This window comes from Acomys minous (assembly GCF_964271855.1).
Source record: "Acomys minous genome assembly, chromosome: 8".
NCBI classification, from domain to species: domain Eukaryota; kingdom Metazoa; phylum Chordata; class Mammalia; order Rodentia; family Muridae; genus Acomys; species Acomys minous.
This window is the reverse complement of record NC_140489.1, coordinates 40,969,527-40,996,041: the sequence shown is the minus strand read 5'-3', so window position 1 is coordinate 40,996,041 and position 26,515 is coordinate 40,969,527. Positions and strand designations below refer to the sequence as shown.

Here is a 26,515-nt window from a genome sequence, read left to right as displayed (position 1 = left end):
TAGCACTTTTGTTTCTGAAGGACAGAGGCCTCCTTCCTTCTGCCTTAATTTGACAACTTTGGTTTAGGTTGACTAGCATCAACGCTGGGAAACTTGCCAGAGGCGACCTAAGTGACTGCTTCATTCCGTGCACGCCCAAAGGGTGCTTGGAACTCATCAAAGAAACAGGTGAGGATGAGCAAAACCAGCAACGGGAAGGCGCCGTTTCCCAAGAAAGAGCCTTCTAGTTATGCAGCAGTGCGAAGGAGGTGGGCTGTAGGGAAGTGGTCGCAATTCACAGAAAAACAAAAAAACAAAACAAACAAACAAATAAAACACTGAAGAAGGTGCTTGGTTTTCTCCCCAGCTTTTAGAGTATACATGCTGTTGTTTAACATGTTTAACAGAAAACAGGCTCAGGACCGGTGTACTTGCAAAAACACCCACAGTCCCAGTACTTGGAAGGCAGAGGCAGAAGGATCATGAATTTGAGGCTATCCTGGGCTATGTAAAAACTTGCCTTGAGAAGGATAGCAGGCTACCAAGAAGAGACTTGATACTCTATGAGCATACAGGGGGGGGGAGGTCCCCCTCAGTCACAGTCATAAGGGAGGGGAGTAGGGGGAAAGCAGGAGGGAGAAATGGGAGGATACAAGGGATGGGATAACAATTGAGATGTAATATGAATGAATTAAAAGAAAAAGAAATAAAAAGAACTTGCCTCGAACCAAGGACTGAGAGACTCAGCCCCCTGCACTAAAAGCAAAAATAAGCAAGCAGACAAAAGACCAGAGAGATAACTTTTGTCCAAGAGATAACAGAACCAAGATTTGAACCCAGGGTGATGTGCATTGAGAGCGATTTGTTTTGGGTGAGGGTGGGAATCCTAAGGGGCAAGAAGAATTCAGATCTGTCATACAAAAGTGAGCAAAGTGGTGGGTCCCTGTCCCTGGGACCAGCACCAGGTCTACTGTGATTCCAAGACCAGGCCGATGGCTGGAACGGATCTCACGAACAGTCACCCTAGTCACTTTGTTACATAGCAGGCACCTTCGTGTTTTAGTTTCGTTATGAATACTTTTATCAGAGATTCTTCTCTGCAAGGAAGCAAGTCCTGTTAGGAAGAAGTAGGTCAGAAGCTTCAAGTTGAGGCGTTTAGCCTGTGTCAGCAATGAAAGTTGTCTGTTGTTGGCCAGCAAAGGTCAAGCCAGAAACCTTGGCGCAGCTATGACAGTTCCAACGTACAGTTGATATTCTTCAGTGTGTTTAGCCAATGATTATTACGGCTTTCTAGAAATGAACCCCATGAGCTACTACACCTGTGGCTCCCCAGTGTCTCAAAGATGAAGCTTCTGTTGCCTTAAGGTAGCTTCAGATCTTTGCTGAGTCCTAAGTAGTACAATAAGCTATCATCCATTGATTGATTGATTGATTGATTGATTGACTGACTGACAGTGCTGAGGATGAAACCCAGGGGCTCCAGCAGGCTAGTCAGCTGCTTTACAGCTGAGCCACACCTCCAGCGCGGCACTGTTCTTGCTAATCGGTTCAAACTGTGAGGACTTCAAATCTTCTATAAATAGCCATGCTGTTAACATCCTCCAAGCCCTGGCCTTCTGGTGAAATTGATTAACTTGAGGCCATCCTGGACTATGTAAGAACTTGCCTCGAAAAGGTTAGCAGGCTACCAAGAAGAGACTTGATACTCTATGAGCATATACAGGGGGAGGAGGTCCTCCTCAGTTACAGGCATAGGGGAAAGGGGAAGGGGGTAAGCGAGAGGGTATTATTGAAATCTCAAGCTGTCTCAAGCAAGGGTTCAGAGCTTTTCAGCCTTGATGGGGTGGGTTGAGCTGCCGGGCAGAGTTCTCCCAACTGCTCTGCTTCCTTCTGTGTGGGCAGCTCCTTTTCAGGCCCCTCCTGATAGCACCGTGAAGCCCCAACCCTGCTCCGTCCTCACGCCGGACACGCATGGACTGCATGTCATAGGCCATGGGGTGAAACAGAGCACTTGTCACCTCTGTGGGACATCAGGTTTCACCTCTAAAAAGCACATTAGTAGGCTGGGCCTGGTGGTGGCTGAGGCAGGACCATGAGTTCAAGGCCCGCCTGAGCTGTAGAGAGTGTTCACGCGCAGCCCAGGCAACTTAGCGTCTCAAAATGAAAACAAGCTTCAGGGTGTCGTTCAGTGGAGGAGCCCAGGCCTAGCCCGTGTGAGGCCTTGGATTTGGTCCCTAGCCCGGGGCGGGAGTTAGGGGGTGTTGATACAGTGTCAGAAGCATAGGTGCTGAGTCAGCTAAAAGGCTTTCCTGTCACAGTTCTCCTTGTCACTTCTCTGCAAATAACCCTGTGCTTCAGGCCCTAAGCCAGAGAGAACTTTGGATGAGAAACAGCTCACCGAATTTGGAAAGCCTTATTGATAGTAATCTAATTTCCTCCTTTGCTCTGACCCTATTCCATACGCCATAGTTTTCATGACTGTTTTGCCCATGTAGTTTAATCTGATAACTACATCCATATGGCTGTTAGCTGTATGTCGAGATTTCTTTTTTTAAGTGTAGGATCTCTTCCCACTCCCTATGACTCAGTGAACAGATCTTGGCCTAAGCAGATCTCCAGACCCCACTGCAGGAAGGACAGTGCGGAAGTCCCAGTCTGAGGCTGCTACTGAGAATGTGATCGGCAAAGGAGCGATCTTAGGATTTCCGTTTGCAAAGAATCTGCTTCTGTGCACTGCGCCTCTGTTTTCCATTCGGGTGGCGTGTGAAGGACAGCTGCTGTTTCCCCATTTCTGATGCGTGCCAGCTTCTCTTCCAGGGATGCAGATTGCCGGAAGGCACGCGGTCGTGGTTGGGCGGAGTAAAATAGTTGGTGCTCCCATGCACGACCTGCTTCTATGGAACAATGCCACGGTGACCACCTGCCACTCCAAGACTGCCCATCTGGACAAGGAGGTAGGAGGTCCAGGGTAGAGTAGGCGGCTGGTGTGCTTGCCTGCGTGCGTGCGTGCGTGCGTGCCTGTCTGCCTGCGTGCGTGCGTGCGTGCATTTCACTTAACTCTAGCAACTGTGCTTTGTTTCTTGTCTCGTTCTTGAAGAGGAAGGAACACATTCAAATCACAAAGTTGCTAAGAGTTATCCAGATCTTTCTGACGTTCTGACCATATACTTCCTACACTAGTACGCCCTGTGTCAGACAGGGTTTAGCAGTACAGTGGAATTACGTCATGTACAAACCTCCCAGGCATGACAGTATTGTTGGCCTTGGGGTGGAGGTGCTCCAGGAGAGGTTGAGCAGTGGACAGCTTCATCTGTTCTGTTATTTCATTCTTGTTATTGCTGTTATAGTTGCAGTGCTGGGGCTGAACCCCTTATAGTAGGCAGTGTTTTACCGCTGAGCTCCATCCTTAGCCCCAGCAGCGTGTTCTTGATCCTTACCTTGGATTTTTGAGTACACACATGTTCACGTGGCTGTATCCCTGTTGGCAGCATAGTTGTGTGTGGGGGCAGAGAACAAGATACGGGCCTGGCATCCCCCCTCTTTAATAGTCTCAAACTGTTCCGTGGTGAAGGTGGTAGCACTTGCATTCCATAAAAGAGGGTTACGTCACCAGAAGTGTTGTCCTGAGTCAGTGGCTCCAAACCTGTGCTCCTTCCAGCCCCATTGGCTTTCTTGTTAGGGAAAACACCTAGCGACAGGGGGCTTCTGGTGGGTATAGAATTGAGCACGGGGTGGATGGGCCAACAGGAGCTCTGTGGTTTGCATTTGAGGCTTTACCCAGTATCCCTGAAAGTGTTGTTGATGACTAAAAATTTAATACCACAGCTCAGGATTTTTTGCCTTTCTGTATATGCGTGTGTGCGTGTACATGTGTGCGCACGCGTTTGTATGTGTGTGCACATCTGTGTATATGCGTGTGTGAGTGCGCATGTGTGTGTGTTGGATTATTTAACTTCTGAAGTCTGGCTCCCTTCCCTTCCCTAGGTAAATAAAGGAGACATTCTGGTGGTTGCGACGGGACAGCCTGAGATGGTGAAAGGGGAGTGGATCAAGCCTGGGGCTGTGGTCATAGACTGTGGCATCAACTATGTCCCAGGTGAGTGGTGCTGGGGAGAGAGCCTCAACTCCTTTCTATCAAGTGCCTGGCTTTGTTAGTGGGTGAGGAACTGTCGTTTGTGGGCTGTCCTCTCTGGGGTCAGAGGTATGACTCTCCAGTGTCCTACTGGAGTTGACTTAGTGCAGAGAGAGTGGAAGAGGCGCAGGCACATCAATGCTTGCTTGCTTGTTTGAGACGAGATCCCTTCCTGTAGCCAATCCTGGCCTTGGATACAAGACTGTCCTGGACCAGGCTCTTGAGTGTGGGATTACAGATGTGCAGGACCTCACCTGGCTTCTCTTCTACCTTCATCTGTATAGAGCTGTCACCTTTATTTTAACACTATTCTTTCCTTATTATGATCTTGCTTCCCCTGGTTTCAGTTACTCATGGTCAACTGGGGCCAAAAATGTTAAGTGGAAAACCCCTAAATAGTCAATGGGGTTGTTTGTTTGTTTGTTTGTTTGTTTGTTTTTGAGGCACAGTCTCACTTTAGTCCTGGCTGGCCTGGAACTCGTATAGATCAGGCTGGCCCCGAACTCCCAGAGATCTGCCTGCCTTTGCCTCCAAGGTACTAGGATTAAAGGCGTACATCACCACGCTTGGGCAGTTAATGCATTTTAAATTGTTTGCCATCTTGAGTGGCTTGATGAACTCTTGTGCCATCCTTCTCTCTCTGTCCCACTTCTTCCTACCTGGGACAGGAACTATCATCACTTTGTTGCCTGTTTCCATGCCAACCAACTACTTGCCTGTTAGTCTCTTGGTAACCTCCACTTACTGGATTTGAACTTATGCCATTAAATTTGGTGGTGAGTGTTTTACCCACTGAGCCATCTCTTGTCTGTACAGCAGGTTGTTCTTTCAAAAGTAATCTTCAAGAATAGCATGCATGTATGTATCATCTATACTGTGTATATATATATAAAAACAGTTACTAATTTAGTAGCTACTTCTGTGCATTGAACACTATGGCAGGCCTTAGGCTCCATGACAGAGTATGGCCCAGTTATGAACTCCTCTTAGCTATTTATCATTTATTCATTCATTCGTTTTTATGGTTGTGGGAATCAAGCCCAGGGCCTTGTGCACGGCAGGCAAGTGCTCTCCCATTGACCTGCAGCAGCAATCACACTTCTCTGAATTTGGACTCGAAATAGCTTCTTCAGTTCCTCCATGCCAGTTCTTCCTAAACCATATCTGATCCTGCTCATCCTGCCATGATCTTTGTCTCCTGAGAATCCTTCTCTCCCTAGCTCCAGTCCCACAGAACTTGGCCTTTTGGGTGTGTCTTATGCCCCTTGGGGGCTCCACAGTCAACTCTCAGAGTCTCCGCGCTGCCTTCTGACACTAGCTCTGTTGAGCTGTTGCAGCAAGGATTTCTTTCTTTCTTTCTTTTTTTTTTTTTTTTCTCCCTTCCCATCTGAAGTTTAAAATGCAGACAGTGAGCTGCCAGGAGCATTAGTCACTGTCAAGTTCTCACCGTTTCTAACCTCCCTCCCACTCGGCCTCGCTTTTAAGACAGTAGGTCATAATTGATCGCTCATTTTCTGGGTGTAATTATCTAACGGGTGTGGAAGAAGTTGCTCCCTGCATCTCCCCACTGTGAACACTTGCAATGTGACATTAAGCTCAGTTGGCTCACATCCCCTCATCTCTGGATCATAAACTACTATGGGCATTAAAAAAAAAAAAAAAAGACATGAGATAGAAAAGAAAAGGGAGTGCAGCTCAGTGGTAGAGTTGCCTAGCTGTACCAAACCCTGGATCCAATCAATCCTTATTAGCTCAGGGTAAAGGAGATATGTATTTATTTATTGGAAATAATAAAATGAAACGATGTTTGAGAACATGGGTCAAGATTTAGATGTGTCTGAAACTTTGGCATAAATATTGATTTCTCATGTAGAGATGAAAACACTATGGGTGGTCATCCATATTTTCACTGGCCCTAGGCATATAGGCACATAAATACCAGTAAGGCTGGACGGGAATGGTAGAATCATGTGGTTACACGCCAGAGGTAGGCTTCAAGACCCAAAGAGTGATCTTTGAATATCTTCATTTGATGAAGCAATCTAGTCTATCCCTAGGCTACTTCTTAGTTTATATTTTTTAAATTGTTTGCTTGAGTCTCAGTGGTAGAACAGCTTAGCTTGCACAAGACTCTGGGCTTTATCTTACTAGAAAAATAAAAATTGAGCTGTGCAGTGGTGGCACACACCTTTAATCTCAGCACTCAGGAGGCAGAGGCAGGTGAATCTCTGTGAGTCTGAGGCCAGCCTGATCTACAGAGGGAATTCCAGGACAGCCAAGGCTACATAGAGAAACCCTGTCTCCAAAGAAAGAAAAAAAAAAAGCTGAGAGATAGATAGATAAAAAGGAATAAATCACTTTACAGATTAGGAATGAATTAATGCACATTAATGTATATATTTTTCCAGTTGTTTTTAAATTTTGATTTGCAGTGCCCAGGAATCAAACTCAGGACTTTGCACATTCTGGGCAAATGCTTCACCACTGAGCCACATCTCCAGTCACCTCAAAAGAATATTTTTTAGGAATCCAGTGGAGTGAGCAGAGTATTGGCCAGAACTGGTGAATGTGATGTTCCCCGCTTGGTTTACCAGTAAAGATAATTTGAGAAGTGCTAATGTTTTATTTAGAAGGGATATGAAAAGAAAGGACAGAGTTCCCCATCACACCCAGACCCAGTCTCTACTCACCCAGGATAATAGCTTCTGTACTGGCCTCTGTAATTAGTTAGTAGTCTCCAAACTAAATGTCAGAGCCAAACTCAGCTGAATTTCATGCTTAGAACTTTCCATTGAAAGAAAGTCTCGGGCTAGGAAAGGATAACCAGGCTGATAAGTGGTCGCTTTCCCTGCTGAGCACACAGTGTCTGTGAGGCTCGGGTCCTTGGGTCAGCAGGTAATTAATAAGTCAGCCCTCTGGTGTTTGGGGTGTGTATGCTGCCCTCCTGTATCCCTGGATTACAGGTGCATCCAGCTTCTCACACAGGTTCTGGGGACCTGACCGGGGCTGTGAGGTTTGCATAGCCCAGCTTTTGTTCTCTGACCTCTCCTTCCCGCCCCCTTGGCATTCTGAAGTGGCTCTGAGGACTCCACCGAGACTGTTTTGCCACTTTATCCTCTTCAGTAACCTCAACATTCTGAGCAGCTGTGTGTCAGGCCTTTGCAGTTTTGTTCAATGCGGAGCCTCCAATGGGCAGAGGACACTTAGCGAAAGGGCTCATCCTAGAGACACAGCCTCTTGGTTCTGGGTTGTTTTGGTTTTGGTTTTGGCTGCATCTGAAAACTTCCTCTTTGATGTAGCGACATGCCCAAAGAGAACTGGCAATGTGGCTAAGATTCTACCGGATCTTCCCCGGGAACTTTAATGTTTCAAGGTCTAGGCCCGTCCCCCAGCATCTCCCGGAAGTGCACCCGATCAGAGTGTAGGATGTGCTTTGTGTGAGTGCGCAATGGTGTATCACCGAGTCTGTTCCCTTGAATAGCTCTTCTTTGCCGATGAGATTTGTGCCTCTGGTCCTTTTAAGGGAAGTGCAATTATATTCTTTGCCTTGAGCAAGCATTTAAGTAACTGCTCAGCCTTTGGAACCGGCTGTTGAATTGTTCCTCCGGCTCCTGTCTGGAGCTCACTAACTGCTGACAGTTGCTGTAGAAACCGTATCTGGCAGCTGTGACATAGTTGGAGCTTTGTGTACCTAAAAAAAAAAAAATGTCCTTTGTAGGCCTTGGCAAATTAACATTTTAAAAGGTCGTCAGTTTTAAGAATAAGAAACATTTTGTTTATCACCGGAGGGACTACAAAAGTATTCTCTGGGATCTGAAAAGCCCCTTTTCAAAAGTGCTTATTTTATTTATTTTTAAATTGTTTTAATTTTCTTTTCTTGCCACTTTCACATATTATGAGGTTTTTCAGTTAATATAATTTTCCCCCCTAAAAAACAGGGAACACCTGCCATCTATCTAGCACACGTGTGGGGGAAGTAGACACTCAAGCCATACAGGAGTAATGCACTCTTAAATTTTACATAGATCTTTTGTGGGATGGGGAACCAAACCATCGTAATTAATCACTGAAGTTGGGGGTGGCCGACATTATTGTGACTCTGAGACTTTGATTTTTTTTTTTCTCTGTCTCTCTCTCTCTTCTGACCCAGATGATACAAAACCAAATGGAAGGAAAGTTGTGGGTGATGTGGCATACAACGAGGCCAAGGAGAGGGCGAGCTTTATCACGCCTGTCCCCGGTGGGGTGGGACCCATGACTGTGGCCATGCTGATGCAGGTACGGTGTAGACAGTTCTGTGATTGTTCTAAAGACCTTCCTACCGGAAGTTAGGCACAGATTGAAGAAAGAAGAGCAAGAGAACAAAGAAATGCTATCTCATACTAGTAGCAGAGGCAGCGCCCTTCTTTGGAACTTAGAACTGCAGTAGAAATCCACCGACCGGCTACACACCTGCTGGTGTGGGGGAGACAACGGCCTTAAAGCGCGCCGCCTCCTCATGTACATCCAGCTGAGGTTTCAGTTGGACAGAACTGTAGCCACCAGCGCTAGGAACTGACGTGTGGAGTTAAACTGCTCACCTCTTCTCCCTCCGTTCCTGTCACTTCCCCCAGAGCACAGTGGAGAGCGCACAGCGTTTCCTGCAGACCTTTAAGCCGGGAAAGTGGACAATTCAGTATAACAAGCTGAGCCTCCAGACGCCTGTCCCGAGGTGAGATGGAAGTGTTCTCGGTCGGAGCTTTGTGGCTGGTTAGGGTTTAACTGCCAGGTACCGCGGGCCCATGTGTGCTGCTGCTGACAGCGCCGGTGGTTGGGGTGAACAGAGGGTGTTACTAGCATGTGACTAATTAAATGCAGCGGCTAAAGACTGACCCCCGCCCTTGTGTTTTTAAAGTGACATTGCTATATCACGGTCTTGCAAACCGAAGCTCATAGGTAACCTGGCCCGAGAAATTGGCCTCCTCACAGAGGAGGTGGAATTATACGGGGAAACAAAGGCCAAAGTCTTGCTGTCAGCACTGGACCGCCTGAAGCACCAGCCCGACGGGAAATACGTGGTGGTGACCGGGTACGTATGTCTGGTTGCCGCCAGAGCCTTCACATTCAGGCACCCCATTAGCACCAGTAGCGGCGTTTGCACAGGTGTATTAGCTCAGTCTTTTGTTGTTGTTGTTGTTGTTGTTGTTGTTGTTGTTGTCATCATCTTAAGGTCTTATTTTTAATTTATGTGAGTGTGGGTGCCCACAGACCCCAGGAGATTGATTCCAGGGGTTCTGATGGCCTTGTCTGGCCTCTGTGGGCACTGGGCACGCATGTGGTGCACTTAACATGCACGCAGGCAAAACACTCATACACATAAAATAAAAACAAGTATTTTTCAAAGGGAGGGAGAGGGCTGAGGGGATGGCTCAGTGATTAAGAGCACTGGCTGCTTTTCCAGAAGCCCCAGGTTTGATTCCCAGCACCTGAGTGATGGCTCACAGCTGTCTCTAACTCCAGTCCTGAGGAATCTGATGCCCTCTTCTGGCCTCCGTAGTGCACCTCCAGGCAAACCCACCCCCCCATACACATAAAATAAAAATTAATGTAAATTATTTATTTATTTATTTATTTTGGTTTTCCAAGGCAGAGTTTCTTTGTGTAGCCTTGAGTATCCTAGACTTGCTTTGTAGACCAGGCTGGCCTCGAACTCACAGTGATCCGCCTTGCCTCTGCCTCCCAAGTGCTGGGATTAAAGGCGTGGGCCACCACCGCCCCGCTGTAAAAAAAATTTTCTTCCCGTAAATTTTTTTTTAAAGACATAAAATCATGGGATATCATGCTGAAGTGCCAGCTATATTTCTTATAGTGAGTAGAGCTAAAGTTCTTTAAAATTGTATTTATTATTGTGTACATAAGTGATACATGCATGTAGGGCTGCAAGTGTGGGACTGGAAGGACAATTTTGTAGTTGGTTCTTTCATGCCACCTTTATATAAGTTCTAGATGGAGCTTAGGGTAAATCTTTGAGACTATGGAGCCATATGGTAGACCCCATTTTTTGTTCTTAATGTTTTTGAAAATTACAATTAGGATTCTTAGAAAAGATCTCTCAAGGCTTTTTTTTTTTTTAAAGATTTATTAAGTGCCAGTGTTTTGAATGCATGTACACCTGCAGGCCAGAAGAGGGCACCAGATCTCATTATAGATGGTCATTGCCACCATGTGGTTTCTGGGAATTGAACTCAGGACCTTTGGAAAAACAGCCAGTGCTCTGAGCTGCAAGCTTAGGTGGCTTGTTATATACGTGGGCTCTGGGATTTGAACTCGGTCCTCCGAGAGCAGCAAGTGCCCCTAGCCACTGGGCCGTCTCTCTAGTCCCTTGTTCCTGTTATTTAGAGTAGCCATTGATCTCTAGAGTGTGCAGTGAAAGTGACTGTCTTTTGCTTTCTTGAAGAATAACTCCAACACCCCTGGGAGAAGGGAAGAGCACCACCACAATCGGGCTGGTGCAAGCCCTCGGCGCCCACCTGCACCAGAATGTTTTCGCCTGTGTGCGGCAGCCTTCCCAGGGCCCCACCTTTGGAATAAAAGGTACTTGTGGCCAGAGGGACCTGCCTGCCCTGCCTTTCTTTAGTCCCCCCCACGCCGGCTTTTCCCATGGATGCTTATGGGGGCTTCAGCGTGTTTATAGATAGCTGGGATATTTGCTTCAGACATTTGTATCGTGATGCATTTGAGGGAGGCTTTTGTTGTTACCTCAAGCCGTGTCACTTTTGACATACGCGTTCTTGGGGATGTGTCCAATGGAGTTCAAAGGGCACTGATATTCACTCCACTGTCACAGTAAAGGAAGTCACAGCTACTGGTCCAGGCTTTACACTGAAGCAGACCAGCCCCTCCTCCCCTCCCCCCATGCCCCCAGAGGTCTCTCTGTTGGACAAAGGAAAAGCCTGCATTCGTCTATTGTATGCTTTGTGCTGGGTATAGTGCTAATCCCTTTGTGTGTACGCCACTCTCTCCTCTCACATGGGATGATGTCATCACCTTGTATGACAGCAGCAATGGGACTTTACTGGGAACTTGGTTAAAGGCGCCATGTTGCAGCGTGGTCTGGTGCTTCCTGTTTGTTAATTGCTTGCCCCTCGAGATTCTTACTGTTTACGGGAAGACTGTCACGTACCCCAAGCATTGCTGTTTAACCTTGCCTCTCTGTATGACTGATAAAGAAAAGCCAATACCCGGGCAGGGCCAGAGGAAGGTAAGAGCATGGCAAAGGTTATCGGGTTTGGGGAGAAAAGGGTCTTGGGAGAAAGAAGGAAGGAAGGACAGGCACCGGAGGAGGAGCAGGACCACTGCGATGGGTTAGGGAGAGAGCACATGGCCCGATCGATGTGGATGGGAGAGATGGAAAACATTAGCGCGTATTTATGGATTATGGATGGGAGGTGGCTCAAATAGAAATTACTTGAAGCAGATGGCATGGGATAGAGGCTGGGAGATAAAGGAAGGTAGCTTAGGAGGCAGCATCTGCCGCGCCCCAGGTGAGCCAAAGCTATTCTAAAATACAACAGTGTCTGTGTCTTTTATTGATTGATAGAGGGTTAGAAAATACCACCCTTTTGAGGTGGCATATCAGATACATTATGATTTATAACAGTAGCAAAATTGCAATTATACAGTAGCAGGGAAATAATTTGATGGCTAGAGGCCATCACAACATGAGGAGCTGTATTAAAGGGTCACAGCGTTAGGAAAGTTGGGAACCACTATAACTCAGACCACAGCAACCCTTGTCCCACACCTATTTCAGGCTCTAAGCCACGACACACAACACTTTTAATTAGGTGGGAACACTGGCTCGGCGACCATGTTTAACCTCCTAAGTTTGACAACTATGGTTCTGTAATAATACTCTTTCTCTCTTTTTTAAAAACATTACTTATTGATTGTATTCATTATTTATTTTACATACATGGGTTAGAGATAAATTGGGAGCATCGTACACACTAGGTGAATGCTGCCACCGAGCTACACACTCAAACAAGTTTCTATTTTAGCTTTCATTGTACATATTGATTGTACGTGGTGCTACGCTACATAAAGACGCTTTCACACATACGCACTGCCACACCCCAAGCCCTGTGCCCTTCCTTTTCTCATTTTTTCACTCCCCTCCCATTTCTCCTCTTTGTTTTCCTAGACTCTTTTTCTTCTACTTTCAAAATGTATTCTTTTACTTGAACCTATTTTGATTATAGTATGTTCTCAGAGGTAGCTTTTTCATTTGCTGGGACAAGCTATCCTGTTCTGCTTGTTCCAGTAATTGATTCGAATGCTCTCATCACCCCTCCCCTCCCCCCCAGCTCTGACTTGCTTCTTTCCAGGTAGTTCAGGCTGGCCTAGAGCTCACTGTGTAGCCCAGGCTGGCCAGTATGCCATCTTCCTGCCTCCTAGGTACTGGAATTATGTGTATGAGCCACTGGGCCCCGCCTCTGAGCTTGTGGTACTAACCCCCCTTTGACTACACGAGCCTTTTCTTTTATCCTGCTATGAGAACCAATTGCTCTCTTTTCCTCCTGTGGACTCTCCCTCTGCGTGGTCTCTTCCTCGCAGAAGTCAACGCTGTTTATCACGCTGACATTTACCCTAAGCGATGTTAGGGCGCTCTGGACATCTGAGCGGCCTTTTGTTAACCACACTGGCCACAGGACTCCAGCTCAGCTGTTCTCTGATCTATGACTTCTGTTCTGGAAGCGTTGATGGCTCTGGGTTGGGTGTGTACCTTCCCAGATTCCTTTTTTTGGGAGCTAGAGTAACTTTGTAAGTGTAGGAAGTGAAACAGGCTTGCCTTTATGCAACTGTCACCTGGGTCACATGTTAGGAGTCGCAGGGAACCTACTTCTAAAGATAATGAGTAGGGGTGTGTGTGTGTGTGTGTGTGTGTGTGTGTGTGTGTGTGTTCATGGTTTTGTCATTTGCACTCAGATTTCAACTGAGAGACTATTCAGCCTGAGCGTGATCAAGTTTTTAGTGTGATAAAGAAAATTAGAAAACACCTGCTCACATCTGTCCAAGTGATGGGAGAAAGTAAACAAACAAACAATGCTCTTAGTAGTTAGGAAAATGGGGTTGCTCTTCGTATTCCAATTCGCAGAGAAGCAAGTTAACCTGAGTCCCCGCCCTTGGTCTGTCCCCTAGGTGGCGCTGCAGGAGGTGGCTATTCCCAGGTCATTCCTATGGAAGAGGTAAGGCAGCCCTGGAGGAGATGAGATGAGGTGCTTTTAGAATGCTTCGTGGGCAGTCTTGGCAGGAGCAACACATTAAACAGAAACATGTTTCTCTGTAGGCTTTTGACAACAGTTTGGTCTCAGGGTCTGCCTTTCAGTGAGAACAATCATTTTGACCAAGTCAACACGTGCTGTACCATCTCCAGGAGCACCAGAGTCCTGGTGACTCGGGAGCAGTGTAGGGACCCAGAGGGAAGCAGCTGGTCATGCTCCTTCTTGCTTGCACAGCCTCTGTTGACCTCAGCAGTGGGGAGCGTGCTCTGCTCTTGAGATACTTATGGAGACCTGATAATTCTTTCCTCGGGAGGAGTTGTTTCAAGGGACAGATACCAGACAAAATCTGGTATTCGCTATGTAGCTCAGGCTGGCCTTTGACTGGTGGCAGTCCTCTCTCAGCCTCCTGAGGGCCAGGGTGACAGGCATGGGCTACCTGCCTGGTTTCAGGCATTTTCTTTTCTTAGAGAAGCCCCCACTGGTGAGCTTCAGCCAGTTCCCAATGCTACTGCTGGCAGTGTAGAGAATGAGGTCGGTGGGTGTGGGTGTGGGGGGATGGGAGGGTGCAGGCTGGAAAGACAGATCTGCTAGAGACTGCTGTGGCTTCTGCTTTTTTGTAGTTTAATCTCCACCTCACTGGTGACATCCACGCTATCACTGCAGCTAACAACCTCGTGGCTGCTGCCATCGACGCTCGGATATTTCATGAGCTGACCCAGACAGACAAGGTAGGATGCAGAGGTGTGTGTGTGTGTGTGTGTGTGTGTGTGTGTGTGTGTGTGTGTGTGTGTGTGTGTGTGAATGCAAGTGCCGTGACATAGGGACCCTCACCTAAAGCTGTTTTCTTCCCTTTCTTTAAGGCTCTCTTTAATCGTTTGGTACCTTCAGTAAATGGAGTAAGAAAGTTCTCTGACATCCAAATCCGAAGGTTGCGGGTAAGCTTTTTCCTTCTTGGTTGTTGATACTGTAAGAAAATTGCAAAAGGCAGCAAGGGCGAGTGGTAGGGGTTTCCCCCTCAGTTCTTTATAAAATATCTGATTGGCCCTATAATAAATAGAGTGCTGACAGTCTGCCCTCAGCGGAGAACAGATAGGACGGATGCTTTTTATCATGAGAGGAGGGGATGGCATCGTAGAGACATGCAGCTTCTGGACATATGCCAGCCCTGGCATCTTGAACAAACTTTCTTTGTGGGCCGCCTCTTGATTCAGGCTTCTATAAAATGAGCTTAATAATAAGTGCCCTGCGTAGATAAGGGACTCTTGGAGTACCGGTGACTTCTGTGCCTTATTTGAATTTCTACAGCATATTATGCAGCCATTTAAAAATATTAATCTATGTGCATTAAATGTAGGTGCCTGTGGGTCCCAGCAGCATGGAGAGGTTAGAGGACAACTTTTGGGAGTTATATCTTGCCTTTGGTGCAGCAGGTTCACAGCCTTGTTTCTGCTGCTGTGCGGTGTATCATCCTCCTGTGTCCTCTCAGCTCGCTGTAGGAGTGCTGGGATTGTAGGTGTGCATAGTCTACCCAAACCTATATCATCAGTGAGCACATTTTACCACACGACCTAGAAATCCCACTCTTTGATTTTTTTTTTAACATGAAAAATGAAAATTGGTGTTCACACAAAAGCCTGTACATGAATGTCTTAATGACTCTATTAATAATCTCCCCAAAGTGAGAGAAATCTTCAATGGATGAATGGCTAAACAAATTGTGCTGCATCTGTGCAGTAAAAAGAAATGAGCTGCTGATGCTCACAGCAACTTGCTTGACTCCCAGCGGCCGCATGTTGAATAAAAGAAGCCGGTTTCTGAGGGCCCTAGGCTGTGCTTCCGTCTGTGTGGCAGCCTCAGTGAGGAGCATCAGACTGCGCCAAGAGTCATGAGTCAAGGGGAGGGTGTGACTAGAGAGGAACAGCCCAGGGGTGCTCAGAAGTAATTGTACAGAAGTAAGGGGAAAGTGAGTATGTGTGTGTGTGTGTGTGTGTGTGTGTGTGTGTGTGTGTGTGTGTACGTACATGTAAGCACTCACTGAATGGGGTGTACTTTTTATCAACAGCTCTAGTCACTTTATGTTTAATTTTTTTGCCACCTGACTTTTCCTGTGGTACTCAGGGTTGAATCCAGGGTCTCAGACTTACTAATCCCCCTCCTGAGCTTCACCTCCAAATCCTGAAACTTGGTGGGGTTGGGTTTTTTTTGGTTGTTTTGTTTAATTTTTATGTAATGTATGTGGGTGTGTACCTGGTACTCTCAGAGGCCAGGAAAGAGTATCAGGTCCCGCTGGAACTGGAGTCACAGACAGTCATGAGCTCCCATGTGGGTGCTGGGACCCGAACCTGGCACCTCTGCAAGACCCGCAAGAGTCCTTAACCTTTGAGCCTTCCACGCAGCCCTGAGCCACTCTGTATTTTGATGCCACAAGAGTAACCGTGGAATTTCCTTTACCCAGATGTGTTGTTTGCATGTTGCTCTATGTACAGTTCTGTTGATAATTTTTTTATCACGGTTCTTTGTTGTTGTTTTTGTTGTCCACTAAGAAAACACTAGCTGGCTTTCAAGCAGTTTGATGTTCCTTGGCTTGTTTTTATGCCTCCCCAGAAACCTGTGCATCTGGCACATCAAGTGTTACTCCATCACGACAAAGCCATATCCTGTGGCTTGGTGGGGAACCATGGGAGGAGCAGATGACCTGTTACCCTCCCTTTCCTAAAGGAACTTGCTGTCAGTAGGGAGAGGGGACAGTTTGCTCAAAGATTTTAAATCAAGAGATTTGCCTAGCCGGGCGCGGTGGCGCATGCCTTTAATCCCAGCACTCTGGAGGCAGAGGCAGGCGGATCACTGTGAGTTCAAGGCCAGCCTGGTCTACAAAGTGAGTCCAGGGCAGCCAAGGCTACACAGAGAAACCCTGTCTCGAAAAACCAAAAAAAAAAAAAAAAAAAAAAAAAAGAGTGAGAGAGAGAGGGATTTGCCCAGTGCCAGGAATCAAAGTAGAGCCTGGGTTCCTGACCCTCCCTCCCAGGCAATCTCCACTGCATAGTGTTTTGTTGTTGTTTATTTGTGTGTGTGTGTGTGTGTGTGTGTGTGAGAGAGAGAGAGAGAGAGACAGACAGACAGACAGACAGACAGACAGAGAGACAGGGAGGCAGACAGAAAGAACAGAGATGGTGGTCTCACTGTCTCACTGTATACCCCTGGCTGTCCTGGAACTCACAGTGATCCACCTGCCTCTGCCTCCCGTGTGCTGGGATTAAAGGCATGTGCCACCAGGCTCAGCTCCATAGTGTTTTCATAATCCGCTCATAGTGCACAGTCAAAAGTGGGTTACTGCCTTAGTTACTCTTGCTGTTGCTATGATTTAAAAAAAAAAAAACAGACAAAAGCAAAGGAAGAGAGAAAGCTCTATTTTGGCTCACAGTTGGATATTAGAGCCCTTCTCGGTGGCCCAGTCACAGCAAGGGAAGGGGAAGGCAGCTGGTCACATTGTCTCCTCCAGAAGCAGAGAGAGCTGCGCAGGCTTGCTCAGTGCACTTTTTCCCTTTTGTACACGGCAGAGTGTCATCTGCAGTGAGTGGGAGCATCTACCCACCTCTTTTCACCTATTCATGATAAATTCCCCCGTGGGCATGCCCAGGGAGGGACCCGTCTCCCAGGAGAGACTCTAGACCTCATCAGACTGACAGCTGGGATTGACCACTACCTTCAGAATCAGGCTGTCAGCAGGTGACGGTGGCTTTGTGGTCCGTTCAGTGTTAAGTTCTAGGGTCGCGGGGCATCTGAGCTTTGCCTAGTCTCACATATAAGAAAAGGACTGTGGTGGTGCACACCTTTAATGCCAGCCCTCGGGAGGCAGAGGCAGGTGGATCTCTGAGTTCAAGGCCAGTCTGGCTTACAGGGCTACACAGAGGAACCCTGTCTCAAAAAGAAAAGAACTGTGGGCCGAGTGGGTCTTGTTGGGGCTCACTGAGAAGTGACCCGTGTAGACACTGAATAAAATTTAAAAGTATTTAACTTCTGTAAGGAAGAAAAGAAAAATCCTTTTTTGTGTCTTTTTAGAGCAGTAAGAAGTTGGCAAACATTTCAAGTCATGTAAAAGCATGTTAAAGAGTTTGAGTTGATTTTTTTTTAATTGATTACTACACATTTTTGCCTTTCCTAAAATTTGACTTCAACTGGGTTCCATGGGTTTCTCAGCAGTCTGGTTTTTAGAGCTTTGCACATTGCTTTTCATTTTAATATATGTGATGACTCCAGAAATACATTGTGGTACTTGTTGGTTGGGGCTGTTTTCGGCTTGGTTGAGGGAAGTCTCTGAAGGCACACATACCACGTGGGGACAAGGGACAGCCTCTAGGCCTAGCCAGGGGCTCACATCACCATTTTCCTTTCTGGACTTAAGAGGCTGACATCCACCGGTTACTCCACCGGCTGTATTCACGGTCCTTACTTCCTAATGGAGACCCTACCTCACGATAAAAGTCACCTAAATACGAAGTATGCTTCCCTGTTTTGTCCATTTGTTTGTTTGTATAAGGGAGAAAAATTGTATTCGCTTACAGTTCAAAGTATATTCTATCGTAGTGGGGGAAGTTGAGGCAGCAGGGCCTTGAAGCAACTGGTGTCATCACATCTATAATCAGGAAATAGATGACCGAATGAGTGCTCATCTTAGGTTTGGTTTGGTTTGGTTTGGTTTGGTTTGGTTGAGACAGGGTCTGACTGTGTAGCCCTAGCTGTCTGGGAACACACTATGCAGACCAGACCAGACTGCCTCAAACTCAGAGATCTGTCTGCCTCTGCCTCCCAAGTAAGTGCTAGCTCTTTTCTTATTCTACGTTTTAACTTGCTGTCTTTTCAGAGGCTGGGCATCGAAAAGACTGACCCTACCACCCTGACGGATGACGAGATCAACAGATTTGCAAGACTGGATATTGATCCAGAAACCATAACGTGGCAGAGAGGTATGTACCCAACACGGGCTGCCAGCACCCCTGTACTTTGGTAACCGCCTCCCCCCTACCCCCATGCCACCTCCCGCCACCCAGGGTGTTTGTGGGTCAGGATGCTATCCATTCTGGTCCTGTTCTTCGTTCTGCTTGGCAGCCTTAGCTGCTACGTAAATGTAGATGCCCCTTTGTGGGACCGGCTGAATGTCTTACTGTCTGTTCAGTGTTGATTGAAATGATGGTTTCAAGGAAATTCATGCAGAAACCAAAAATAACATTTTTAAAGTTTCAATTTTATGCAGAAAGTTTTGGTGTCATGAAGTGGGAAAATGATGTTTAATCACTTGAATCATGTGTGCTTTTTATTCTGAGAACTCTCTGGCACCGGTGACTTGATTTTTCATATATCTGTCTCTTCCTCCTGCTAATCGCCTCGCATTTTATTAACTCCTCTTGTAACGCACTCACCAGCCTCCAGCATTTTAGACGTTTGCCTGACTTCACCACCATATGTTGATTTTCTCTGTGTACAATTAGCGTGGCTTGAGGTTTTGTTTTTTATCCATCTCCTTCACTGCAGAGAAGAAATTTTCACATAGCCATGCAGAATGCACCCGAAGGCCAATTTACCAATGTTTTTCTTGTTTTATTGACACAATAACTGTCAATGTCCTGTTTGTTTGGAGTTTTTGGTGTTTGTTTTGATCATGTGGCCCAGGCTGATCTTGAGTTCTCTATGTAGCCAAGGTTGACTTTGAACTAGCCCTCCTGCCTCCACCTTCCAAATACTGAATTACAAGTGTGGGCCACCATCCTGGCCTTATTTATTTATTTATTTACTTACTTACTTACTTACTGGTTTTGGTTTTCGGTTTTTTGAGATAGGGTTTCTCTGTTACACAGAGCTCTGGCTCTGGCTGTCCTGGACTTACTTTGTAGACCAGGCTGGCCTCCACTCACAGAGATGCCTCTGCCTTCCGAGTGCTGGGGTTAAAGGCGTGTTCCGCCCTGCCCGGCCTCAGCCTGCTTTCTTTCTTTCTTACATGTATTTATTTATTACATATACAATATTATGCCCACATATACTGCCTGTACTCCAGAAGACACCAGATCTCATTATAGATGGTTGTGAGCCTCCATGTGGATGCTGGGAATTGAACTCAGGACCTTTGAAGGAATAGACAGTGTTCTTAATCTCTGAGCCATCTCTCCAGCTCCCACCTAGCCTAATTTAAATGCCATTAAAAAATACATTTTTTAGACTTTTTTTTTTTTAATGTGTATGAGTGTCTCCCTTCATCTATGTCCATGCACTCGTAGGAACCAGCAGAGGGCATCAGATACCCTGGAGCTAGAGTGCAGACTGTGAGCTCCGTGCCTGGTCTGGAGCCCGGGGCCTCTGGAAGAGCAGCCAACATTCCTAACCTCTGAGCTGTCTCCATTGCTCCAAAATGACATTCCTAATACCCAAACCATACTGGTATTTCTCCTCTTGCCTCAATAGCTTTAAGTAAATGCCGCAACATTTTCCGTTTCTTAGATGTATTTATTTATTTATCATGTGTATGGGTATTTTACCTGTACGCATGGATGAGCACCATGTCCGAGCCTGGTGCCCAAGGAAATTGGGAGAAAGCATGGTAGCCCCTGGAACTGAGTTCCTATGAATGGTTGTGAGGTACCATATGGCTATTGGGAACTGAACCCCAGTCCTCTGCAAGTACAGTAAATGCTCTAAACCACCAGGCCATCTCTCCAGACCCCCACTGCAGTGTTCTTAGAAGGAATAAGCTCACCATTTTTAATAAGAATTTAATACATTGTTTAATCATATACTTTAGCATGGATGTGTGTGGTTGGGAGGGGGTTCATGTGTAGAGAGAGCCTTACTATGTAGCCTACACTGACTTTGAACTCTTGATTCTCTGCCTTGCATGAGGCGCCACACTTGGCTACTTTTTCTTTCCTGGTGTTTATTGGCTTGTTACAAAGGAAGCAATTAGGGAAGAGCCTGTTGGAGACCTACATAAGATCTATACACATCACCCTCCCTGAGCCTTCATATGTTAACCAGCCTGGAAACTCATTGTTTTATACAACTGGTGATGTTGATGGTGGTGATGATGATGATGATGATGATTTTTATAGGTTTTCACCTCTATTCTTCAATCCATGGGGGGTGGGGGGGTGTCAGTTCCATTGCCAATTACTTGTCCTTGTTGGTGACCATACTCTTCTTGAGGCTCTCTGTCCCTTTAACGTTCCAAGGGAGCTTTGTGCCATGAATCCATGGCAAAGATACAAAGATGAGATGTTTTGTCTTGGATTCTGTACAGTGAGCAGTAGCTAGTCCTGGGAAGTGAGGTTTGAACTGGCAGGTAGTTGATCTTCCCAGCTTACCTGAGCTTATACAAGTGTGTATATATTCTGTCATCACTGGAGAATGTGCTGAGGAGAGGCCGGGCCTGTGACCTGGTCTGAGTTGATGGCTCTTGTGTGGGTATCACCCCACAGAACAGTGCACACCTTAGCCTTTTCATAACTGGGTGGCTCTGTTTTTCTACTAATGTAGAAAGTGCTTTGAAGTAGAGTCCAGATTCCATTATTGTTTGAATTCTTTAGAAGGAATGAAGCACAACCACTCCACATTCCTTTGCGTTAAGTGCCATCCCTCTACATTTCTGGTGGGTGGCTGTGTTTCTTACATATATTTTAGTTTTGTCGTCCGTTTTGAAATCAAGTATTAATAGACCATCATTAAGTTAAATTTGTTTTAAAAGTCTGTTGCTAAGCTGGACGTGGTGGTGCATGCTTTTAATCTCAGCGCTCAAGAGTCAGAGGCAGGTGGGTCTCTGAGTTCGAGGCCAGTCTGGTCTATGTAGTGAGTTTCAGGACATCCAGAGCTACATAATAGAGAAAGACCCTGTCTCAAAAATAACAATAAACAAACAAACAAATATACACAACTCTGCTGCTCCCTTTAGCTTTATTATCCCTACTCCTCTGGGAGAATTATTTATTTACTTTAAATATAGGCTCTCATTCGAGCTGGGAGTGGTGCCACATGCCTTTTATCCCAGCACTTGAGAGGCAGAGGCAGGTGGATCGCTGTGAGTTCAAGGCCAACCTGGTCTACAAAGCAAGTCCAGAATAGCCAAGGGTACACTTTCTTCTGTCTCAGAAGAAGAAAAAGAAGAAAAAAAAAAGGGTTCATGCTATCTAACCTAGGAAAGCTTTAAATGTATGATTGTCCCGCCTCGGCCTTAGGTACTGGCATTACAAGTGTATGCCATAGCTTTGTGTTACTTCTCTTCCTCCCTCTCTCCCTCTCTCTCTCTTTCAGTGGTGCTTGAGATCAACCTAAGACCTACCCAATGCTAGAGTGTCCGGCCATTGGATGACTATATCCCCGCCCCTTTATTCACGTACCTTTTCTTAAAAACTGTCCCTGCCCTCCCTTCCCACCGTAGTGTTGGACACCAACGACAGATTCCTGAGGAAGATCACAATTGGACAGTCTCCAACAGAGAAAGGCCACACACGCACGGTAACTGTTCCTCTCCAGTAATCGCTCCGTGGGAACTAGCTCTGGCAGCCCCCGTCCTCCTCCGTCCCTTCCTCTCCGACCACACCAGCAGGTGTTGTTCTGCCTTCTCCCTTATTAAAATGGAAGTGAGTGGGTGTGGCGCCGAGCACTCCTGACAGCTTTTGCAATAACTCCATGTGTCACCTGTGTGGTTTTCTGCCAGCATTCTATCCTGGAGGTGGAGAACCCCCGAGTGAATATTCTTGCATGTAAATTAATTCTGATTGTTCCTCTTCTGTGGCCCTTTGGCAGCAGTATCCATCTACAGTGTAAGAGTACCTGTGTTGTCCCTTTTGTGTTAGGGAAACTGTAAACAATACTCCAAGCTTGTTGGTCACGCCACAGCCTTTTTGGGGGGAAGCACATTGTATAGCTCAGGCTGATCTCAACCTTAATATAGCAGAAGATGACTTTTAGCTCTGATCCTCCATGTGCTGAGAGTACAAACATGTACTGCCGCACCAGTTTTATGAGGTGCTGGCGTTCAAAGCCAGGGCTTCGTGCACACTAGGCAAGTGCTCTGTTCCTGTGTTACAACCCCCTAGAATGTTGATTTTTAATAAGTAATTACTCAAGGCCCCTGAACGATTACAGATGCTCACTGTTGGACGATTAGTTAGTTAGTTCTATCTCGTCCTTGTTAGCTATTTGGCAAAGCCAAAAGGGATGCCTCCTATAATTTGTCCTTGTCACTTTGCTCACAGGCCCAGTTTGATATCTCTGTGGCCAGTGAGATCATGGCAGTCCTGGCTCTCACCAGTTCTCTGGAAGACATGAGAGAGAGACTGGGCAAAATGGTGGTGGCATCCAGTAAGAAAGGAGAGCCCATCAGCTGTGAAGATCTGGTAAGTGACGTGGCCTGGGGTCTAGCATCCTGGGGTCTCTCTCTCCGTGATTATGGAAAACAAAGGTTACAATCTATTTAAAATGCCCCAGTGAACTCATTGGGTGACTTTGATCATTGCAAAAATTATGAAATTTATTCATAGTTTTCAAGTTCCTCATAGCAAATGATCGTAATGGTGCTGGGCCCTTGGAATGGGACACGAGTGTCAGGGGACTTGAGTGATGCCGTCATCCTGCAAATACCTTCCTGAGTAAACTGTGGCTACAGTTTGTATGAAACACCTAGCATCCAAGTGTCTGGTGTCACCCTCAGTGCTCCCCCATGACACCTGGCCTGGAAGGACCCATTGGCCAATTTGGCTGATGGTCTTCCAGTTCAATCTCTTTCTGTTTTGGTGTTTGGTGTTTGGTGGTGGTGTTTCTTTAGACAGGGTCTATCTATGTATCTCCGGCTGTCCTGGAACTCTATGTACCCTGGCTGGCCAGGACCTCACAGAGATCTGTCTGCCTCCACCTCCAAGTGCTGAGATTAAAGGTGTGCACCATTGTGCCCAACTCCATATGTACATTATATAAAGTTTGAAATAAAAATTCTTAAAGGAAAAAAAAACCATCTTTTTCCAGACAAGGTCTCAACCAAACTCAAGCTTGCTTGGAACTCATCATGTAGCCCAGGCTAGTCCCAAGTCACTAACAATCCTCATAGTTTAGCCCCCTGAGTCCCGGAATTATAAGTGATTCTCAACCTCCTGATACTGCAACCCTTTTATAACAGCTCCTCACATTGTAGTGACGCCCCCAACCATTAAATTATTTTTGTTGCTACTTTATAACTATTATTTTGCTCCTGTTATGAATCGTAAATATTTTTAGAGATAGATGTTTGCCAAAGGCTTCATGACCCACAGGTTGAGAACCCACTGGATTATAAGCATGCACCATCATACCTGCTTTAGATCAAATTTTTTAAAGGCTTATTTGTATCAACACACACCACCAGTATAGTTGGTGTTAATGGCAGAGCAATCTAGTAAAGGAAGAAAAATAATTAGCTTTGTTTTCACAGTTAATAATATGTGTTTTAAATTCTAACACCCAAACCTTAATTTTAGAAGCACATTAGTGTTGAGTATAAATAAGAACCATGGCTTGGTTTTACTTGCCACTGGTTTGCTCAGCAATGATTAGATACCTTTAAAGGGGGAGCTGGATTTAGCACTTGGAATTAGACTTCTGGCTAGTATTTTTGCTTCAGCTTTGGGAAACATACATTGAATTTGATGTATACCCATTTCTGCTCGGATACCAGAGTTATAAATAACTCACTGCTCTTGGAGCTAATGCGTCTACGCTAAACTGGTCTGAATGGATACCCCACATCAGCCAGCAGCGGAGCTTGATTGGGGTACTTGTTTCCAGCGCCGCACGCTTCTTCAGAAATTGCCTGAGAATTCCATTTTCATTCCATTTCCTCTCCCTGCTCAGATCGCTGGTGGCTTCCTAGTACAGCCAGGAAAAATGAGGGGTAAAGCTGAATGGCTGAGATTGGGTGGAAATACTAATTGCTCCACGATGGTTAAAATGGATGACAGGCCCCGGAGCGCTGAGTTTTGGTTTCAAGAGATTGGCTCTCTCCTAGCGCGAGCTGATGCTTCACTGGCTTGCCTTGCAGGGTGTGAGTGGAGCGCTGACGGTGCTGATGAAGGATGCAATCAAGCCCAATCTCATGCAGACCTTAGAGGTGAGCGGTGGTCACTCCCGGAGCCCAGAGTTCACTTCCTCTCCTCAGAGCCAAGAGGTTATAAAGCAGACTCCCCTTGAGGAATCAGACGCCTTTTTTTGAAAGATTCCTTAAAATCAGTTATGGGAGCATTGTGTGTGCCACAGCATGCACGTGGAAGTCAGGGGACAACTTTGGAGTGTCTCCCGACACTTTTACTTGGGCTTTGGGATTTGAACTCAGGTCTCCAAGTTCCCATAGACACCTTTTCTACTGCTTGTCACTATCTTTACTTGATTTTATGGGTCAGTGGCAGAGCATTTACCTGGTGATATAAGATGCCCTGGGTTTGATTCCCAGCACTGCCACGGAAAAGGGGTGGCTTGGTATTTTTCCTCCTGGAAGTCTTTTTCAGATTCCAGCTCAATCCCAGCCCTTTGCCTAATGTGACCCCCATTGTGAAGCCAGGTTGGCATCTGCTTACGATCTCACGGTCTCCACAGGGCACGCCAGTGTTCGTCCATGCTGGACCTTTTGCCAACATTGCACATGGGAATTCCTCCATCATTGCCGACCGGATTGCACTCAAGCTTGTTGGCCCTGAAGGCTTCGTGGGTGAGTCCTTGTGGGTGAGCCCTTGTGGGTGAGCCCTTGTGCCTCCCCAGTGGGTGGCTGTGTGTTATTTTACATCACAGAGGGGCAGTGGTGATCTGACAGTTTCTTATCTGCCTGACAGTGACGGAAGCAGGATTCGGGGCGGACATTGGAATGGAAAAGTTCTTCAACATCAAGTGCCGGTACTCTGGTCTCAGGCCGCACGTGGTAGTTCTTGTTGCCACCGTCAGGGCTCTTAAGATGCACGGGGGTGGCCCCACGGTGAGGACCAAGGACGGGGATGGTGGTTATCAGGAACATTCCAGACACCTGGAGAGAATTTCATGACTTGTCCCTGGGTCTGCCTGTATTCCACTGCTCTTATTTAACGTCTTACTAGATAGGGTGCCAAAGCCAGGGTGGCCATGTACCGGTCACCTCACCCTTGGGGACAGTCCCCTTACAGCATTTAAGGGGACCTAAGCTGACTTTGTGACTTACCTACCTAAGTAACCCCCCCTAAGGGCTTGTGCTTGGCCCTGCTGACACTCCATGTTAATCTGTTACTTATAAATCCAAATCCAATTTTCCTTCTTAATATTGATGGATAACACGTTACCATTAAAAAAAATCTTTTAAAATGGGTTGGGCGTGGTGGTGCACGCCCGTAATCACAGTATTCAGGGACGCAGAGGCAGGTGGATCTGAGTTCAAGACCAGCCTCGTCTACAAAGTGAGTCCAGGACAGCCAAGGCTACACAGGGAATCTCTGTCTCAAAAACAAACAAACAAACAAACAAAAAAACCCCAAAACCCTCAACTTTTTTAAAATGAAAAGCTACTATAGTTTCTGAAACAAAGTATTTGTCCATTTTTCCTGTCTCTGCTGTGTCTGGTTCAGTAGAGACAGTGGATTCTCTTCTGCAGGTGACCTTGTGCTGTCACATGACGTGTAACCTTTGGAGAGATCATTGTCTGCTCTGGGAGAAAGTGAAGGCTCCCTTAGAGAGATAGTTTGGCCTTGGGCCCCCTGGAAGGCTTAGGTTCCTAACACCACTGTGAAGACACCATTGCCTCTCTCAGCCCTTAGGCTAGTTGCCCCTGAGTAGACTTTCCCAGTCTAGCACACCCCTTTCTGCGAGGAACTGTTCTCAGGCTAGCCAGTGTTCCATCTCAGCCACCGGCACACTTGCACGTGACCAGAGACAGCCATGAGTGAGTCTCCACGAAGCCTTAAACTGACAAACACAATAAAGATGTGGGGGAGGGTCATTTTTTGTGACTCGATTGTGCCGTTCTTTATGGGAGTGGGTGGGTTTCAAGACAGGGTTTCTCTGTGTATCCTTGACTGTTGTTCCCACGTCACAGCTCAGTCCCCATCCCTCCCGCCAGGGCACGAGTGGCAGTGGTCTTTTACAGGCGTGGCCTTAGACTCCCGCGCTGGTG

General features: G+C 46.5%; 1 protein-coding gene across 1 annotated transcript in view; it reads left to right on the top strand.

The window, feature by feature from the left end:
- Positions 1-26,515, top strand: part of MTHFD1 (methylenetetrahydrofolate dehydrogenase, cyclohydrolase and formyltetrahydrofolate synthetase 1) — a 61,724-nt gene that overhangs the window by 21,827 nt on the left and 13,382 nt on the right. The window contains exons 6-21 of the mRNA XM_084791620.1: positions 68-168; positions 2,797-2,933; positions 3,964-4,075; positions 8,262-8,389; positions 8,725-8,822; positions 9,006-9,179; positions 10,548-10,684; positions 13,292-13,338; positions 13,995-14,102; positions 14,235-14,309; positions 18,236-18,338; positions 21,794-21,870; positions 22,614-22,754; positions 24,428-24,496; positions 24,979-25,090; positions 25,212-25,351. Of these exons, the coding sequence (XP_084647746.1) occupies positions 68-168; positions 2,797-2,933; positions 3,964-4,075; positions 8,262-8,389; positions 8,725-8,822; positions 9,006-9,179; positions 10,548-10,684; positions 13,292-13,338; positions 13,995-14,102; positions 14,235-14,309; positions 18,236-18,338; positions 21,794-21,870; positions 22,614-22,754; positions 24,428-24,496; positions 24,979-25,090; positions 25,212-25,351 (1,759 nt within the window). The remainder of the gene's footprint in view (positions 1-67; positions 169-2,796; positions 2,934-3,963; positions 4,076-8,261; positions 8,390-8,724; positions 8,823-9,005; positions 9,180-10,547; positions 10,685-13,291; positions 13,339-13,994; positions 14,103-14,234; positions 14,310-18,235; positions 18,339-21,793; positions 21,871-22,613; positions 22,755-24,427; positions 24,497-24,978; positions 25,091-25,211; positions 25,352-26,515) is intronic.